Genomic DNA, 20,883 nt, shown 5'->3' on the forward strand with positions numbered 1-20,883 from the left:
ATTAATGTAAAACAAACCTAAATTTCTTCTTGGTCATTGGTACGCAGGCATTAAAATTCGTTATTTTTGCATTGACTTCACGTCTGTAGACGTTGAATCAATGTAAAATGATGATTCTTGCTGTCTGGGTAGCCTACGCAATATAACCCTCCAGGAAATTTAAATCGATTTGTGCTGTTAACTTACTTTAAAGTTAACTCAAAATTAACTTACTTTTCCCCCTGAGTTATTCAAGGTGAATTAACGTAACAGCGTGCGTATCGCTACTTTTGGTATTATTACATCACAACAAATCAAACAGTGCGGTCGTGATAGACTAGCCTACTCTAGTATATTTTTCGCTTCTCGTTTTTTCGATTCAACGTCTGCAGACGTTGAATCAATGTAAAAACGACGGGTTTTGCTAGCTGGGTTGTGTGCTTTTGTGAATGCAAGTGCAAAATCGCCCATTACGTAATCACAGAAACCCTTTTAGTGGAAGGAAGTCGAGTTGCAAGTTGCAACCCTGTTTATCTGTCTACTATTCTTTATTCACATTGCAAAAAAATTCTCTATTCTTGGAACAACAAGTGCATTAGTCAGACATAAATACAAACTTGCATAGACGTTGACAAGTAAAAGTAGCCTACTTCGAAGAAAGTTAGAAACCCGTTGTGTCGAATAGCACGAAACGTGTGTGGCGAAATATTTGATGCCAGGCGTTAGAACTTCGATCCAAGCATTTTCCCGCAGTGTTCAAAATGTTCCTTTCCATAAAAATAGCGGCTTTTTTCATCTGTATTTCTGAACGTCTGGTCGGAAACCAGGCTGTTTTCTACATGTGAAAAACTTTCATAGCAAGTATCATAACAGTGATTTTACCAGAGCAATATTGTTAATTAGCTCAAACGGCGAAATACAAACTGACATAGACGTTGACAACTCAACGTAGCCTAGGTTATTTCATCTATAAAAGAAACCCGTTGTGTCGAATAGCACGAAACGTGTGTTGCGAAATGTTTGATGCCAGGCGTTGGAACTTCGATCAAAGCATTCTCCCGCAGTGTTCAAAATGGCGGCGCTGACGCCTTGGTAGTTTCTCGTGTGAAGCGTCGCTTTTAGATCTTGCTTTGAAGTAGGCCTACCTGGCGAAGGAAAGTTTACGTAAGTCAGCACTTTTATGATAGCATCACGTGATGCCCCCCCCCTGATTGTTCCTCGACCTGACGATGTTTAGTCCCCTCTCAGTTTTTTTTTTCTTTTTATTTTCCTTTTTTTTTTTTCGTTTTTTTTTTTTCCGTAAGGCACGGCGTTTGTCAAATAGTGATGGCGCGTGTCGAGTGACCTCGTCACCGAAAAAGGCAAAAATCACAACCCTGCTCTCTTCTAAGAAAAAATCGACGCCTATGTCCTCATCCATTCTAAAATCCAGCGATACCTTTAGGTTGAAAAAAAGACACGTTAACACCCAATTTCACATCTACGCAATAACTTTGCACTGCAGGTCTGCCTTGAAAATAAAATGGATCAAAAGCTGATGTGACAGTCACTAGATTAGAAAACTTCAGCGAAGCAATGGGAACTTTTTATTTGGAATTAGAAAAGTGGTCTGTTTAGGTACCACAAACATTAAATATTTTTAAAACGTTGCAAAAATTTTCAACCCTATATTCAAGAGGATAAACGTTATTTTTCAGCGCTAAAAATAAGATTTTTGTTTTTTTTGCACGTATGTATCTCCATATTAAACGCTTGTGTTTTTCTGCTCTCAAAATAGAACGTGACTTCACCCAGTAATTGCATGTCCGTAATGTGTTGGATTTCCAACCACACAACAAACACTGTGCAATACTCCTAATCAACTATCCTGAAGATGAGGTAATTTGTAACAATCTCAATGATAGATTAGGGTTGCCTCTGTTCAGCAACATTTGACAGCACAGCAACCACAATCTAATTAACAAACTATCGCCAGCAATCGTTTTGTGTTAATAATAATGAACGACACCGTAACATACTTACAAGCATAAGTGATTAGAAAGTTACAATTTTCTGCTGACCTCACAAATTACGGTGGAAACCCGATCATCCACATGCTGCAGTAAGCGGCCGTATTAGCAAGGTAATCGCCATAACGGGGTGATCGCGTCAGCAGATTTTTTAACATGCTGATTTAGAAAAAAGTTCATAACCGTGCTGAAAATATTGGTAGGCTTAGATACCGAAGTTGTCGTCAACCAGGGCTTCAGTACAGTTTGTTTTTTTGTTGCGGATGTAAAATCATTTGTGTGGGTGATGAGAAAGTAATCAGATGCCCACACTGCCCACGCTCATAATTAAAATCGTAAAATTACTGTTTCATCTTTTCCTTGTTCTTCATGAGTCAATGTTTTATAAATATTTAGTTTCATTGGCAGTGTAATTACTAGCAGAATATCATTATCAAGTTGTTTCAGGTTTCGTCAAATATCATGTTGCCTTGTTATATTGTATATTGTATTTTATTTATTTTATATTGTATTCAAAAGGATATTTGTTTGTTGCTACTCAGATAATTTGGGTTCTAGAGATGAGATATATGTTCAACTAGCCAAGCTTGTGCCATTGGTTTGAAACTGATATTTTTCACTACTACTCTGGTAACTAAAATTCCCGCAATCTTCAAATAGTATAATAACTCAAATTGTATTGTTTTTTTTTTTTGCTTTTGGAAATATTTTAGCTTTCAAATTCTAATTGATTTCAAATTTGCGTTTCTGTTCAGCGGCTATTCAAATAGTTATAGTTTTCAAAAAGTTGAAACTATTGTAAAGCGATTAACGGTGCTCTTGTGCACGTTGTCCACAGATTAATTTTTGCACATAGTATGGTTTATTGTACGAATCGTTTATTGCTCGTGCTACCTGTCTAAAAGTACAGTATACTGATGGCAGCTGTTGCTTCACAGTACCTTAGAGAAGTGTTTGAATGCGTATTTTTTATTTGCTACTACAAGTCATAAATAAATTGTTAAATCACAGTAATGCATTTTCTGATTTGAAAACACAAAGTGTCAGGCTGCGATAATAATATACCGAGACATTTCGTACAATTAGCTTTTTCAAAAAGCGCCACTCAACGCTTTAATTTATTAATCATTGTACTTGAACGTGAGATGTTAACACGATCTTTAACGCTTCAAGAAAAAAACATATATACATTAAATTTAAGTTCTTGATAATAACTTGGCAAGATGGTAATGGGCCATTCGAAAGAGCAAAATTTAAGCGAACATTTTTCGATCAGGAAAATTACAATTTTATTCCTTTTTTGTAACAAGAAAAACAAACACGCAGCCTTTGATGGCTTTGCGTAGAAATTGTAACAGAAATATGGTCTTCGCTTGGATTGCGATTTCAATAAATATGATGTGCCAACTGCTTATGCTACAAGAAACTGCGTTCACAAAAATGGTTCTAAGTACTGTTGGCATCAATCTTGAGACGTTAGCTGTTACTGTTAGTATAGTATTAGTGAAGTTTGTAAAAATTGTGCAATTAATTGACTAATCCCCTATTTCACAACTCTTCAGGGTGACACTTGGCGCTGCTATGGTGCTGATTACATCTTTGTTTGTTCCGGTATGAAACCAGGGCTATCCGCTATGTTACTAAATGGAATAATTTATTGAAGACGTTTGATTTGTGCCCCACACTGCATCACACTTGACTTAATGCACAGTACCCTTCTGTAAAAACATCAATAACAAAAATTTCGTCAGAACTCGGGTCTATTGACCATACTGCTGCTTTGAAACGAATAGTGTGCATTCTGCATTCGAATCCATTGAAAGGCCCGTATGTTTGACACGTCTCCACAAAGTGAGTTTGATACAAAAAGTTTCCTGAAAGTGTAAAAAAAAATCGTTAGAGGCTGAATGACTAAACTTGTGGCCAAAATGCGTCTCTGTCTGGGAAAGACACTCAAACTCTAGCAAAAATAGAAGCAGTTATATGTATCGCTGCTTCCAGTTGTAGGCTGTTTTGCATCCGCAATAGAATTGTACTCTATGGTTTCACAAAAGGCGCAAAATTTAAAAATGGTTTTGTCGTCATCACAGCTTCAAAAACTTCAACGGCATGTTGTGTTTTTTTCGATACATCACAAGCCTCGAAATTGAAGGCGGCCATCGCGGCCATGGCCGCGATTAACCTACAAAACCCGACATTTTGTCCGCCGGATCTTGCCCTTCCGTCGGCCGCATTTGTCCGCCATGAAGTTCCGAGAAAATTTTACGCAAGCGGCCTTGTGGATAAAGTACATTGCCACTTATAATCACAAAGGATTAGAAAGCAGTCAAAGCACCCGATAAATCACAATACACACTGTCTATGCTTGAATTGTTAACATTATTGATTGACCAAGCAGCTGATGTCTGACATAAGCAGGATGCAAGTGACATCACAATACACTTTATTGATGCGATATATTCAGTCTTCGAAATTAGCGTCGGCAATTGACAATGCAAATGCATGAATGGCGCATTAGCGTCCGCAATAAAAATGCCGAGGCTACACGAGCGCTTGTAAGGTAAGGGTTAGACATTCCTCCCAGTCGTTATGGCATAGCCATATATTTGTTCCTTAGTCAACATCCTGATGGATCTCTATGAAAAAGAAATAGGTGTGTGGATTGGTATCAAAGCCAGAAAGCCGCAAAACGTGGACGCTTCATTGCGAACGGCGAAGCCGGTGTAGATTTACAGCTAAGCGATGAGCCTCTTGATGTTTCGAATTCCAGTGATGACGCGACAACCTCATGCTCCGATACAGCATCTGATGATTCCGATTCTAACAGCTAGTTCTTTATCAAACATACTTTGTGTTGTTCGCAGTATTCCTATTATGCCAAAAGTATGTTAGTGTTTACGTAAATCGAGGCAATCTTCTCGCAGGAAGCTATTAATTTGTTACCGGTACCTGGTGGAGCAATTAACATTATTTTATGATAATTCAACGTAGTTAGATGTCGAATTAATGTAAAACAAACGTAAATTTCTTATTGGGCAATGTTGTTACGCAATATAACCCGCCGAAAAATTAAATCGATTTGTGCTGACTCGAACGTTGAATCAACCCAAAATTAACTTACTTTCCCTCCTATGAGTTATTTAACGTGAATTACTGTAACAGCGTGCGACGTGCGTATCGCGTTGCTCGCTTTATCGCTACTTTTGGTATTATTACATCACAACGAATCAAACAGTGCGGTCGTGATAGACTACTCTAGTATATTTTTCGCTTCTCGTTTTACGTGTTTTGGTACAATTGTTTCGTAATAAACGCTTACAGCAATTGCCGAGGCAATTTCAGCTTTTGTCGTTTGGCCTCGGCAACGTTTCTGCCGAAGTAAAAATGTGCTAATTTTGAAGACTGTATGATGCGTGTCGAAGTTCCGATGGCCGCCATGTGCTTGTGATTGGCCGCCGAACAGCTTGCTTCAGTCGGACACGTTTGGCCGCCGGAAAAAAAAAGTTGTTTCGAGGCCTGCATCAGAAACGACTTCAATTTTGAAAGTGAATCTTTTTCCAAATTGTATTACACCTATTATCCGCCCCATTTTGTTGCTTAAAAGCCATGTTTGCTTTTCTTTAAAGTGGCACCATGTGTAATGCCCTCTGTCATATAAGCTGTCTTAACACGTTTTATCTTTAAGTTTGAAGTATGATGGTTTTATTCACAACATGTTCTATGGTAATTAGCAAATGAAAATGGTCCAACAAGGCGATTCTCGGTTCGGGTGAGTTTGTCTGCGAGTGCCTCGGACAAAAACTTTTGTGTGATAAAAGATATTGAACAACCAAGTCTCACCTGGATCGTGCAATAGTTCTCGTTTTCTGTGAGGACTTTCTGCTTCATACGCCTGAAGAATAACTTTCTTTGTCGGGGTGCCACTGCACTGATTGACCGCACTTGTTCCTACGTGTCTCACAGCTCGCTTGGAAATGCGGCGTCGTTCGATTTGACTTCCGTCTTCTACCCATCTGTCTTTGCGTCCACATAAGTATTTATTGGAAGCATGTGCCATAGCCTTCTCTTCTTTCAGAGCCATTTTGCACGTTCGAAGGTTTCGATAACCTCGTCTTCTGCATAGCTTCAACGTCAGTGGTCGAGACTGTAAAATCATCGATGTATTGTTACTTGAAGTGCATACAAAGTTGTACAAGTGCGTTTTTTTTATAAATAAACACAGAATTGCGACAGAACATATCCAGCACTGGAAAAACTGGAAAAATTACCGTTACGTTTATAAACTAAATGCTCTGTGTGCAATGTCCATTTGCAATATGTTTTACTTTCTTGCGTGTGCGCCAGTCTTTTATAAAACCAAAGTGAAAAGTTTAGTTTGTTGCGAAACAAACTAAGCCGAATAGTTAAATAAAATGCTCACTATTTGCATTGGAATTTGTGATGTTGGCGAAGGACTGTTTTCGTCTAACTCCGTTGGCTGAGACCTTTGTCGGTCCAACCTACTAAAATACGACTGGACGCTATCACTGCGCTGTTGCCCAGGTGGCACTCTGCCGGTGTATGGGCCCCATCCACATGTCACTGTTTTAAATCGAATCACGCCAAATAAAGTGAGAAGGAATATCCTCTTTAGTGCCTGAAACGTAAAATGATTGTGAAATAACAAGAGCATTTTCATTAGGCATTAACACAACATTGTAAATTTCTTTGCATCAAACCTGTGATTGTTCGGCAAATGGGATAACTGCAGAAGTTAATAATTTCCACTTTAATTCTGTATTTTCAAATACAAGCCTGTTATTATGGTACCCGGTCAATTGGTCGAAAGACATTTGGTCGACAGTCATTTGGTCGACAGACATTTGGTCGACAGGACGTTTGGTCGACAGACAGTTGGTCGACAAGACATTTGGTCGACAGGACATTTGGTCGACAGACATTTGGTCGACAAGACATTTGGTCGACAGACATTTGGTCGACAGGACGTTTGGTCGACAAACATTTGGTTGACAGGACATTTGGTCGACAAGACATTTGGTCGACAGGACATTTGGTCAAAAGAACGATTCATTTTAGGGTTAACTAACCCTAACCTAACCCTAATCGTAACCCTAACCCTAACCTTAACCCTAACCTAACCCTAACTCTAACCCAAATGTTCTGTCGACCAAATGTCTTGTCGACCAAATGTCTGTCGACCAAATGTCTTGTCGACCAAATGTCTGTCGACCAAATGTCTTGTCGACCAAATGTCTTGTCGACCAAATGTCCTGTCGACCAAATGTCTGTCGACCAATTGTCTGTCGACGAAACGTCCTGTCGACCAAATGTCTGTCGACCAATTGACTGTCGACCAAATGTCTTTCGACCAATCGACCGGCCACCGTTATTATGGTCTGCTTGACCGCAACTTTGCTTCAAGACTGGCCAGGTTCAATATTGAAAACAACCATTTGTTATCAATACCAGCACCTTACGTTTCAAACTACGAGTTGCAGTTACAGAGCAAAAAAAAACTCCTTCCACCTTTTTTTTTTTCATTACAGACTGCACATCTGATTTTCTCTGTAGTGACCCCAATGAACCACACACATCTTATAATAATAATTGATTATAGCATTGTTTAGCACGACTTCTGCATTCGTACTTTTCGTGTATTTTCCTTACTCAAAATCTACTTTTTCACAACTTACCTGGTTCATCTTGAAGCGTTTTTTTTTAAAGAAGTGTCACTCACTCTTCAAATTGTTACAAGAATTTTTACCATTCTGCAGTATCTCGCTTTATACTACAGAAGACACCCTGAGGCAATCTACATGACCTAAAGTAAAAATTTAAGTTCACATTCAAATCGGTTAATCAATATGAATACTCATAAACATGGCTACTAAACGGTAGTTGTGGAGATGTAAACGCGTGTACCGTAATTGCACACAAATTAAGCGTTCGAAGAATTTCCTATTTGATGCTTTCAGAAGAAAGGGAACATTATGTTGTTCTTGTACTATTGTGCTAATGCGTTGCAATTGCCACCTGACTGTCATTGTGATCATAAGCAGTCAATTACAGATTATCTTATTGCGAATTTCTTTGTAATTGCGAAATCGAATTTGTCACAATCTGCGGAGTAAATGTGAAGTGCCGTGAAAGAAGAAAATGTTAGTGAACCAAATCCTGGAAGCAGACGTCGCTCATGAAACACTTTCTTTCGGACCTTGTGTAGTCTATTTTGAGACTAAGGGCATGCGTGAACATGACCGCTATAATGAACACGAAGACTGCCCCGCGGTGAAAAGCTAACTGTGCCTATTGATTCCCGAAATTAATTTCTAGATTGGTTACTGCTGACTGTGACATGAAATTGATGCCCCATCATAGCTAGCATAAATGCTTGCGCTTCAATGTTGCAAAAAACAACAACATTTTATTTGTTGTACGGTAATGCTAAATTAGAAATCTCTGAATCTTGTCAGAGACTTTTTGCATTTTTACTGCCAATATTTGTTGCGTTTGAGCCTGTTGCATATTTCTCTCGCTTGTAATGATCAAAAATATCTCACAAAAATTGAAAGATGCGGTGAAGAAACTGTTGTTTTTTCTAGGCATTTTATTAGTTTCCAGTTTAATCTTAATGTAGTTTGGGAAATAAAAACTGTTCTATTCAAGTGCAAACAACATGCTGATAACTAGCACTTGCAGATATCCGTGCATCTGCAGCCATCAACCGAACACAAATGGCAAAAAACTTTCTTTTTCAATGAAAAGAAACCGTGTCCCTAATCACATTCAAGCGTGTTCATTTGTTCAAGATAAAATATCCATTATTTGTCGATTAGTTTAAACAGTTTACTGAATAATGAGGCAAAATCGTGTTTGGTTTTGCGCCACGCTCGTTGGAAGGAGCCTTTCAGGTTTTAAGAAGGGATACATACTGTACATATTTACCAAATTTGAATAAGTTTAACAGGATTGTCTTTCGTTATTTTATATTTATAACGTCGCTCTGGCGGTGTTTCTAATTATAAGCCCCTTTCCTAACTAAAAAAAGATAGCAAGTCGCTCTGCTTGGCTTTTTTGCTTGGAATTGAGCATTTTTTTGTAGTATTAATAGTAGGTCTATTTAATTGTTTATAACCAGATGCGTATTTTTGTTCCGTGGAGACGATCCAGCGTTTAAAACATCTGTGTGTTTACTCAATCTTAAGAATGGCGGTTGCATTTTAAAAACTATTTTGAGGAAAATATCAAGAGGTTGGTAAGTAGGTTATGCATCATTTTGAATAATAATGGGCGTGAATCGTTGCTCTCAGCGCTTTAGAAGGCAGACAGTTTCAGCTCAGCATTTCAGATCCTCGCAAGAGTGCTACGACTATTATCCTGAGTGCCAACCAGGAACGAGATTCGGTACAATTCTTACAACGTACTCTGTATGACCTGACAAGGTATCGAATCTTATTATCTGTGTCCACCATCTCCTTGTTCTTCACCCATCTAGGAAATCGATCAATTCATACTGGATTAAATAAAGAATTAATTTCAATGAAGGCAGTAAATCTTTCATTTTATTGGTAATCGTGCATTATCTGCATATTACATAGATGCCAGCAATGAATGTAATTCTGCAATATTGGAATTAATCTAGTTTTGGGGAACTTCAGCCAATATTTGTTCTATAAAAATAACTAAAAGATATGTGTTTGAATGTTCAATTAGGATAAGTAAGAAGTACTTTTTAAATTTATCTTATTGTGGTGCTTCATTGACTGATGTATCTTAATGGCTTTTTTGGCCTAATTTGTATGGAGAGTACTGTGTAGTAATCATAGCGATGTATATAGGCTATGCAGACCTTGCCAGAGCACGAACTTGAGCCAATCATAATGACTAGAGGCTGACATAATTTCGATTTTGAACTCTAGGCCAACTGTACTTTATATCTCTTTGAATTGATAGCTATGAGAAATCAAATTGCCAAAGCGTGATCACAAAATATGAAATCACTGCAAAAGTCCTGGTTTCACTAAAAAGATGGCAAATTATTCCCTTTTGCCAGTGTCGTCTATGCTCTTTAGATTTCCACCACACCTGCCAAAATCTAGTTTAATATTTGTATGGTATGCAGTAGCACACTAGCACAACAGTGGTCCAAGTTCACACAAAATATACACAAAGACTATATTTATCAACCAATACTCAGACTATCAAATCAATCATAGCAGATCAGCCTCCAGTCAAATTCGAAACTTACAGGTTGACATGACCTGTGCATGTAGATCGCCATAGTCGTGGTTGAGTTAATCATACACGATTAAAACATTAGGCAGTACGTTGTTGGTCGTTTTTTAAGAATATTTTATGTTACAGACGAAACACGTAAGACACATATAAAGCTTGTCAAATTTTTAAAAACGTTTTTTAGTAATTTGTCTCCTATTGCATTTGTATATAATTTTAATCAGTTGATTAATTGATTGGTCATGGGAATATTCGTTCTTAGACTGAAAAAGGTTGTCCTGAAAGCCTCGCATGTTTCCTGACAAACACATCGTGAATATACTGCACTTGCTTTTCTGTATTTTTAGGGGCAATTGTTCCAATTGTCGCCCCAGTCTGATTGTCATCTCAGTGGTTATGTAGTTAACCTACTCGCTTCTGCCTGTGATAGACCTCGGCAGGTCGGGTTATATTCTTTTTAATATGAAACATTGAATATAAGTTCTGGTGATACCGGTAATGCAGTTGCACCTTGATTGTGATACAACATTCAAACCCATCTTTTGCAGACTGACTGCAACAAAACATAATTTTATTGAAACCTTTCGTTTCAAATTCAGCTTCGTTGCTTTCCTTGACTTGTTTGATATTGACTAGTTGTCTGCTTTCTGTACAAAAGATGATTTGATGCAGCAATCTCTTTATTCCGTTTACTTGTTGTTAAACCACGATACGTTTCCACTTAATTTAATACAATAGTGACTGATAGTCATGCCACAGGAAAATGCACCGAAAATAATCACAATTTTGAATAGAAAAAAGGGCTCACAGTTTTTAATGCACGGCTGGTACACATACACATTACACAACACTATTAATATAAAATTTTATAGCCTGTGGGATGTGGGTAAGGATTTAGGTTAGGTTGTAATCTATAAAAGAGAGGCGCGAAGGCAGTGCTGACGGTGAGTTGCTACTTTGTTCAGTTTTGTTTTCCTCGATTCAGTTACTTTGTTTTTTGTAAAACAGCTCAAGTAGGCTATCAAATAAAAACCATGGAACACCACCATTGTCCCAAAAGGAGGACTTTTAAGTGGAGATATGTTTTTTACTTGTTTTTGATTATTTATGCGACTAGCCAAGTGAACTTTTCAAACATAGAAAGTTTCCCTCAGAAGGGGAATAAAAAGTATTCAGATTTTCTAGGAACCTTGCGTTTAGCTTACTCTTTTTTGTTAGTCACTTCACGGAGCTGTTTCTGAACAAGAATAGGTTGCAGCAACGATTACAAAAAGCATTCACAAGATCTGTAAAGTTATGGAAAAAAAAAAAAAAAAACACGAGATAGACTGACTAGCGAAATGTTTTGAGAATATGGTTTATGGAACGTAATAATCTTCTATATTGTTTGCAGATCGTGTATCAGTTAGATTTCCAGAAGCCAGAAGTGGGTTCATTAGGCAATGTAGAAATACTTCACCTTCGCAAACTTCAGAAATCGTAGAAAAATATTGCATTCTATGCTTGTAGTAGCACCCCCACCTCAAAGTGTCCGTTCACTTTAATTTTAACTATTGTTCCTTGAAAAACACAAAGCAAAGTTTCCTCACAAATGTGTTTCAATATAAACCCATGAGCTGTTAGAGCATCATCTGCTCAACCACTTTGAACAAATATGTTGCAAGTTGTGGCCAGTTCCACTTGCTCTAAAGCTGTCTCGTACCCGTTGCCAGTGAATACGTTGGCGATATACTCTATACCGGTTGGCTGACACGGAATTTGGAAGAAGTATGGCTGGATGCATGGGTAGATGTAGAACAACTGGTATATTTCATTGACTGAAACAACAGATACATATATGTTTTTCTATGACACATTGCTTATACACATTACGACACACTTGTGATACATTGAATATATAATTCAATGTGTCCCATGCGGGTGGTGGATTATCACTCCAAGTTGCTGGTAGTTTAATAATAATCACAATCGAAACTACTTGTACAGGCTGTAGCATTTTGTGATAATGCTTATCGAATATACGCAACAAACGAAAGTGTGTTTACTAATCCTAGTGCAAGGCATTTTTCTGAAAACAGCAGAGCAAAGGCTATACGCGGTTTCCGTTCACCATTTTCTGCATCGGTTACCTGCATCTTGCACAATTTCCACAATCGTATCGGTCCCTGCCAATTTTCCGTAGTAAAAATATGAACCGATTGAAATGTCTGACGCGCAAGGGTTTCCGGGAATCGCTCGATGTTTGCGACTTTTTGCATCTCGATTATCCGCATATTTCTCAACTTCGCTCCTTTTACCTCGAAGTATTACAGTTGATTGTAGCATTGGATCGGCCTCTGGGAAGTCCAAAGCTTTCTCACAAAACTTTAAATGAAGCGGCTTAAGAACACCACCCGATTCACAATCAACTGGTCGTGGTGGAAACAGCTGAAACATAAAATTTTGACGTAATCTAGCTTGTAGAAGTAGTAAATCTAACTTCCAAAATATATGCACCACACAAGTGAAGTACGTAGATGTACTGTGATTCAAATGGAACATTCAAATTTTTATACATAATTAATGTGTAATTGTATACTACAGTGTCCGTTTATAAGGCAGTTGATGAAGGGTTCTTTTTACAGACACGCACTAAATGTTGTGGTAATTAGGTACTTTTTCATACACTTTTTGATTGGGTAGCTAAGAAACAATACATTAAAAATACCTACGTTTCTTTGTTACTGAGCCTTATTTCTAGTAGAACTGCAGTCTCTGTTGGTACAATGGTGTTTGACATATTAAACTTACTGATCTGTCAAGATAGCTGTTTTTGTAAAATTTGTATTGTTGTATGTTGATTGAATAGTCATAGAATTCGGTTCTCGCTTTCTCTTTACTCTCACAAGCCACTATCACTAAAAGAAGAAACAGTAGCTTCTGAAATAAAAAACAGCGATGTAAATTAATGCGCAAAGTTGTTTTGGGGAACAATGTTACGACAAAGAAGCTATTAACTGAAAAAATTTGGATAACCTACTCTAAGATACAAACTTAATTTCATTACCAGTTTAGCAATGTTTTTCTGCGAAAAGCTATATTCTTGGTCAGTATAACTATAACAAGAAAAAGTTCGATGCAGTTGATGTGTTTTTCTATGAAACTTGTTAGCGCTCAAATCAATATCTTGTAAATATGAAGTTCCGTGTTGATGTTGAACAGACACATGATGATAAAGCGTGTGTAAAGAATGAGTGCGTAAAAAAATTTGCAATAACCATTCATTTCCATTTCTTATTGCAAAAAGTAAAACCAACGTATTAAAAAAATAACATCAACATTCAACAGGCTTACCTTCATGCCTTTAAAATTTTTGTACTTTTTAAACGGTTTTATGCTAAAAAAGCTGTAATAAATTCTTAAAGTAATCTGTTTAAAAGAAAACAACGTATCGTAAGTATTCAACACTGAAAACAAAACGAATCTGGCACTGATCAGATTACTTGAATTGCATCAAATTACAATTAAAAGCTTCCGTTTTATGCTACTGCACTGAAATTAATTTTACAAGTTTTATTAAAAATGCACGGTTCTGTGTTTTTTCATTCATGCACCGCACGTGTGCTGGTATTCATTCCTTGGTTTTGTATTGAAGAAGTTATTTCTGATTGGCGAAACGTCCATACAAACTGCCTTTATCACGGACAATATTTTGTAATGCTGCAATACAGTTAATCGGCACAGGTCATTTGAGTCGCAAATATGATGATAGGTAAGTGCAATGCGACCGACTGCTCTGTAAAGTGCAAAACTATACATAGCACTCATAAATACACACATACACAGTGGAAATAAATGACGTTTTCTCGGAAAGAGCGTGAATAAAACGCAGATATGGTGAATGGTGATTATAGCAGTTCATGATATCAGTTGTGGGTTATCCTAGTTGATCGCGCAGTATCAATCAAATGCCCAAATTAATGACATTAGCCATGTTTTGCAGTGTGTTCTTGATGGCTTTAGAACAATGTCACTGAACTACTTCCATATTAACGGTTCTGTTACTTGCATATCGTGAATCAGTTCAATTGCAATATTTTGAGTCTATATTCTTTTCTGACTGTTTTACTTTTCGCCTTTGGTTTTGCTTTAAAGTAGCATTGTGAGACTGTTCATGAGTTCATTTAAATTGGCATTCAAGGCCAAGGCCTATGAGAGGGGGGTACGGCGTACCCTTGAGGGCCCAGACCTGTGTTTGTTGGGGGGCCCGAAATTGTGGTTTTATAGTTTACGCGCAAAAATGTTTGGTTAAAACCATCCTAAACGACTGATTTCAAGCATAAAAGTTGTTATTCTTTAGTCCTGGGGGGCCCGTAATCTAGCAAAAGGGCCCAGAAAGGTAATCGAGTGCTTTGCGAGCAAATTAGGAGCCCAAAGTGGTAATTTAATGCTTTACGTGCAAAAATGTTCTGTTAAAAGCACCCTAAATTAAATCATAAAAGTTGGTTATTCTCCTGTCCGGGGGAGAGGGGCATAGTGTAGCAAAAGCAGATTTGAGAAAAAGCCTGGGTGTTTTTTTTGTGTTTTTGAAAACTATTTGACAAAGGTAGTTTCACGCTTCTTTCACTTCAAAATGAATTTCGGAGTTAGAGCAGGAGCCGGAGAATACTTTCGGAGCAGGACCGGAGTCGGAGTAAAAAAAAAAGTGACTTCTCTCGTTCACCTCTGCTGCTAGTGCTGGGCATGTGGTGAATGCAAAAGTTAATGAAGAAAGGTTAGGATTGATCAGATGATTAACTTGATTATGCTTTAACAAGATGTTATGTTTGAGCCTTGGTAGAGAGCTTGGCTTGTACCAGATACATATAAAACTCAGTAACGTTAACGGATTTAACATTAAACACACAAAAAAAAAACATGAAAAAACTACTAAATCCGACGTTTTCGACACCACATAGTGTCCTCTTCAGAAATAATTATAAGCTACATCTAAGAGAAATAAAAAAAATGATTTTAAAAATTTTACATTAAAGATGTAGCCTACAAGCGACACCTCTCAACAGCACCATCAACAACTGACACACGAATTCAATGCAGGATACACAAATTGGCGAGGGACAGATCACATGATATGCACAACACAAAATAATAGTTTTATTGCAGCCTGATACTATTATTGCGCACAGATGTCCAATTCTGCAGTAAAATGTTGTGTGGTGTGCAATACGCCTAAGCAAACATCACACTTTTTGCCCAAGACAAAGGGGGCCCGGAGTGAGAGGGGGGGGGCCGGAATGACTCTTTGTACCCCTAGTGAAAATTTCTCTCAGAGGCCCTGTTCAAGGCATGTACCAGTCTATACTGGAGTAGATTTTCATCATGCTGTAAAAGTTAGTCCAGTGTGCGGCAATAATGGTTGAGTGACAATAATGGCAATTAGTCAGGCAACAAATATACCACATGTCGTAGCAACGCGAATCAGAGTCTCTTCTGTATTACTTCCTCCTGGTAAGTAGACTTGAACAATATACTCAGCGTTCTGCGGAACGCACAGTAGTGGTCCGTAGGCATGGACGCTGCACGGATAGGTAAGAAATTGCTGATAGTACCCATTCACTGGAAAATAACGCACCCTATTAGATTGGTAGGAGACTAGGAGTGTTACGTTTTTCCAACTATGGTTATGACCAAAGTAAGCGAATGTTTTCCACTTGCAATTCTGTGGTGAACGATGTACAGTACTATATATTATATTGTTACGTTATTATTTACTTACAGTGTATTACTGCGTCTTTTGGAATATCTTGCAAATTTCGTGACCGTTGCTTTTAAAATTATGTGAAATCAAACATTTTATCTGGAGCATAAAGTTGCATGTTTTGATGAAGTGCCAATTCATTATCATACTAGTCACCGTGCTGATTTACCGTGCCGTTGGAGTTAACGATCAAAAAGTATTTTACTGGTTGCTAGTCCTTTCTAAACTAAATTTAGGATTGTGAATATAAATTACTCGCCATAGTTGTTATCAAAAAGTGTTTAGTGCATACTGAACAGAATGGTTTATAAACAATTGAACATTTCTCTTTCGATTTTAAGTCTGTATACAGTCTTGCTCTTGCAGTTATATCTTCGAATTGAATCAAATGAACATGGTCACTTGGGCTTATACCTGTAATTTATTTCAGTGTAAACACGCTTTTGCCTAATGAAGCAATTGAAAAAAAAATGGTTTTGGTACAATTGTATTACCTGGGTCTTGTACAATTTCCACCACTTCTCCGTTTAAGACTTTTTCACCGTAGTAGAAGTAAAGCGACACAGCTTGTGCTGCAGTGCATGGATTCCCTGGTACAGCGCGCCTTTCACGACCAGAAACTATTGGATTCCTTTTTATTTCTCGTTTTCCCCTGAGCGTCAAACGATGACGTAGTGATGATCTTCGCCAGATCTGTCCCGGGTGGTTGACTGCCGTATCACAGAACCGCAAACCTAAGTCGTGTAGTCTTCCATTGACTTGACAATCACCAATTGTTGGCTTTTCTGTCTGAAATACAACACCAATATGTTCGGTTATTCGCATAAATAATTTACAAAGCATTTAAGGCAAACACGGTAGAAACAAACACAATTAAATATAAAAGAAACTGTGTGAAAGTAAAGATGGTTTAAACCTGGATCCGATAGAGATCTAAAAGTTAATTGAGAGAATATGCTTCAAGAATATGACAAGGAAAAATGGCAATAGTCCCAGTAAATGATCCGATATAACAAAAGAAACACCACAAAGTGTTGTTTTAAATAATAAACAGCTTTTATATATTGCTTCAACGAAAGTAAATCTGCAAAGACTACTCACTCTTACGTAGGTTGCGTTTCATCGTCACTGATGGCCTTAAATCGTGGCCATGACCTGGACACGTGAACAAGTCTTCAAAAGTGAAGACAAAGTTCGATTGCAGATAAACAATAAACATGTACTTCAATCAATCAATCATTTTATTTTTCGTCATTAACGCGTCCGGGACGAAAAAGATACTAACTACAAAAATCGATATAAACCACCAGCACGTTAACGAACGGGAAAAGGTGGCAAAACCTTGAAAGGTTTAAAACGTGCCTGAATGAAAAATTATGTAGTAGGCTATATATCAGTAGTTAGCACGGCCACAAAACCCAAAAAACAAATAGCACAAAATATAACAAAAACAGAGAAGCACACATGTAGCCTACTATTGAATGACAGCCTAATGAAAAGTGTTGTGGATTGAATTTTCCAGTTCCAATATTGATGTGGATGAGCACTTTGAGCAGTCATAATAATAATAATAGGATGGAGAAAGAAAACCGGACATAATAGAAACCCATCCTCAGGCAAAAGCCCGTTTCAATGTGGCCCAGGAGAGCAGGTGTTGAGCTCTTTCTATGGTTAGACTGCACATCACACAGTAGCCTAAGACGATTGAGGTTTGATATCCAGTTTAAGTTATTGTTTGTCCTATATTGAGTCCTATATTTGCCTAAAATATATTTCAAGTGTTTTTATTCAATTGTTTCAGTGTTCAAGTGTTGTTCTATCATGAGAAGCATTAATAGTAGTAGTATGAGAAATAGTTTACATTATCAACCATCAATGTGCTAACATTCAGATTGCAAGATAAAGAAGTACTGAAAACTGAAACAATTTAACACTGAAAACACTCGAAGAAATGTTTTTTGCAAATGTAGAACCCAAGCACACTTTTATCTGCAGTCGACTTTAGCCTTCACTTCTGAAGGGATGTACACGTTGTCTAAGCCATTTATTATTGTAGGCCACTTGTTAAATACAAAAATCGCAGTTTTGATATGAAACTCTCTTGTAATTGTTGTTCAATTTTTTCTTTTATTATTTTGTGTTTTTCTGTAGTTTCAAGATAATAATTCTGGAGTTGCAACTTTTGATTGGAAAGACTTACCGATCGGTCTATTCTGCATTTTTGAAAGTATCTATATTGTAGCTTAGACAGCGCGTGGCCATCTCGCCTTTGCATCTTCAAATAATAAGCTTTGTACATTGGTTCGCATCCTCGTTGGACTGTTGGAGAATAATCAGCATTGATATTTTGGAATTTCAAACACGACATCACAAGGACTAAGATCAAGAGCACCTGCAACGATGCACACGTTATTTTGAACTACTTGTAGCTCATGTCTTGTTTTGTGATTTGAGCATGGAAGGCACCCAACCGCAGCGGTGGCCATGCTTAGCTTGGGACTTCAACTGCTCTTGAAGTCAAAATGAAGATTTTTGGTATTTCCTTAAACTGCATTACTCAAATAGAGAGTGAAAATTTGTAGTGATTGCATTGTTTTTATGCTTCCATCAATAAAACGTACCTTTGTTTTGTGTCTTTCCATAAACATTGCTTTTGCGTAAACAGATCCTAACAGCTAGAACAGACTTATATTGTACATTTAGTATCGACCTAAATAAAATAGCAGCTAATGCACAGTTGATCTATATAGCTACACAAAATGTTTTCGCTCGACTAAACTTATGTAGAATATCAATCTACTTTTGAAACTTGCTCGTGTTTTATCTATCTCCATTAACTGCTCATGTCTTTATTAATCTATTCAACTTTCGCTTTGCCCCAATTTGACCCAACTGGAGCAATGTTCTTTTAACGATTAACTTTTTTTCAAGTTTCTCTGAAATCTAAAATGAGGAAGTGCTCAAGGCGAGGCGAGCAAATTCGTCTTGATATGACCGGGTAAAAATTAAAATTATAGTTTAATTACAACCTGAGAAGGATGGCCGAATGTAGCAGAAGGACCACTTTGCGTTGAATTACACCTGTTGATGTGACAAGATATTTTATAACTTTAATTTTTGTTACAGAATAATTGCTTCCGTCGTCATGGGTTAGAATGGCGAATTAATTATTTTACAAAGTTTCGCTTAGGATATGTTGAAAGGAAATTACACAGAAATAAAATCCACTTACAGCATCGATTTTAGTCACATTTTGTGGCGAGAATTTTCATTTTTTTATGCTATAAAATATAGTATCCAATCATCAGTGAAGTTTTAAGAATGAAAACTTTCAAGAGTCTCATAATTTTACTTTGTTTTGCCGGTCAGCTTTCTAAGACAAGCCTTATACTCTACTATTATCCTCTACTTCAGTTATTTTTGATGAGAAGTTATGTATTTCTCATGCAACCTATTTTACGGTGATTTTCCACAGCAAGTTTGCTCATTTGGTTTTTACTTCCAAGCCAATACGCACCGAAAGCACCTCTGACAACCAGCGACCAAATTTTTCTTAACATTTGGAATATATCTCTTCCAGGGCATATTCGGGCCTCACTTGAAGAGCTTCTACGTTCGTTCCAGCGATCCCACCCATGTTCGTGTACTGAAGCTGGAGGTTCTCACCAATCTTGCCTCGGAAACTAACATTTCTATTATTCTAAGAGAGTTCCAGGTGCTCTTTGTTTCATTCACTTCTTTGGGTTTTTTTTTTTTTTTTTTTGTAGAAAATAAATAAAGCTTCAAATTTATTTAACTTTTTGATTTTTATTCATTTAACTTTTTTGATATCTTTTGTGAAACAACTTTGTTTTGAACGCTATGAACATTTTTGTCACACTTTTAAGAGAAGTTTTTTTTGTTCATTTTTTTTATTGCATGCCTCAGCTCCCGAAGCATTAAATTCAGATTCAAAAGCTTTCTTTTGATGCTCATCCGTGTTATTGACGCTTATTTATTAGAAAGGTTGCGAAATGTAGAAACTTGCAAAACGTAGAAAAACGTTGAAAACTTAGAAATCGGACGTGGCAGCGACAAATGTCATACAGAAGGTTTTCTCCGCTTTTGCAAATTTCTTCCATCACTCCCTGTCTAATGAGATTTTACCAGAAATTTTTTCAAAATATATTGCAGTTTCTGCTAAAATATCTCAGTTTTATGTTTATTGTGGAAACACGAGTCTGTTTGTTTTGTCTCCCTACCTCCCCTCCCTCTCAAATTCAATTGCGTGAACTCATCTTGCATATCATCAACCCCTTTCGTAACAATATTGTTTGGCGTTTCAGACTTATGTTCGTAGTTCTGACAAGCAATTCGTCGCTCATACTATCCAAGCCATTGCAAGATGTGCCACCAACATCACAGAAGTCACTGATACTTGTCTATCTGGCCTTGTATCGCTGTTGTCCAATAGAGACGGTATGTTTATCGACGCTGCTATTTACGTCAAGAGGCTTTGCGGAAATTTTGCTTTGTTGCAACACGTTAGTAATGCTGTATGTTAAAGACTGTCACTTAATACGAGGTTTTGTTACTTGATTGGTGATGAGCATTTTGTATTTTGTCACACACCTTTGCTGGAGTTTGTATTTAAAGGTATGGTTAGAGCACAACTTTTTTAGCAGCAATGTACTTCAAGAATCTCTGAGATGCAATATAGCAGAACGATCTAGGAAAACCTGAAAAACATGTCCTGTCTCGTTTGAATCAAAACGTTTCTTGTAAAATCGAAGCATCGCTTTCAATGTCTAACTGAAATGCAAGAAAACCGCCGTTAAATGTATTGAATTTTACGTTGTTTCAACATTATCTGATGTCGATGTGTAGTTGATACTTCTGGACTTGTTTGTCACTTTTTATGGTTGAACTAGCTACTTCAAATCA

At 37.3% G+C, this 20,883-nt stretch overlaps 2 protein-coding genes across 2 annotated transcripts in view; one reads left to right on the top strand and one right to left on the bottom strand.

The window, feature by feature from the left end:
• The window catches only part of LOC145772624 (AP-3 complex subunit beta-2-like), a 59,683-nt gene that overhangs the window by 20,925 nt on the left and 17,875 nt on the right, over positions 1-20,883 (top strand). Inside the window, exons 9-10 of the mRNA XM_082584489.1 lie at positions 19,541-19,675; positions 20,286-20,418. Coding sequence (XP_082440615.1) covers positions 19,541-19,675; positions 20,286-20,418 — 268 coding nt within the window. The remainder of the gene's footprint in view (positions 1-19,540; positions 19,676-20,285; positions 20,419-20,883) is intronic.
• On the bottom strand, positions 2,963-7,690 carry LOC145771693 (uncharacterized). Its single transcript, XM_082583426.1, has 4 exons — positions 7,682-7,690; positions 6,409-6,624; positions 5,829-6,132; positions 2,963-3,862 (listed from the first exon to the last, which is right to left on the bottom strand). Exons 1-4 carry the CDS (start codon positions 7,688-7,690, stop codon positions 3,678-3,680), a joined length of 714 nt encoding a protein of 237 aa, XP_082439552.1. The 3' UTR covers positions 2,963-3,677.

This window comes from Aplidium turbinatum, chromosome 6 (assembly GCF_918807975.1).
Source record: "Aplidium turbinatum chromosome 6, kaAplTurb1.1, whole genome shotgun sequence".
NCBI lineage: Eukaryota > Metazoa > Chordata > Ascidiacea > Aplousobranchia > Polyclinidae > Aplidium > Aplidium turbinatum.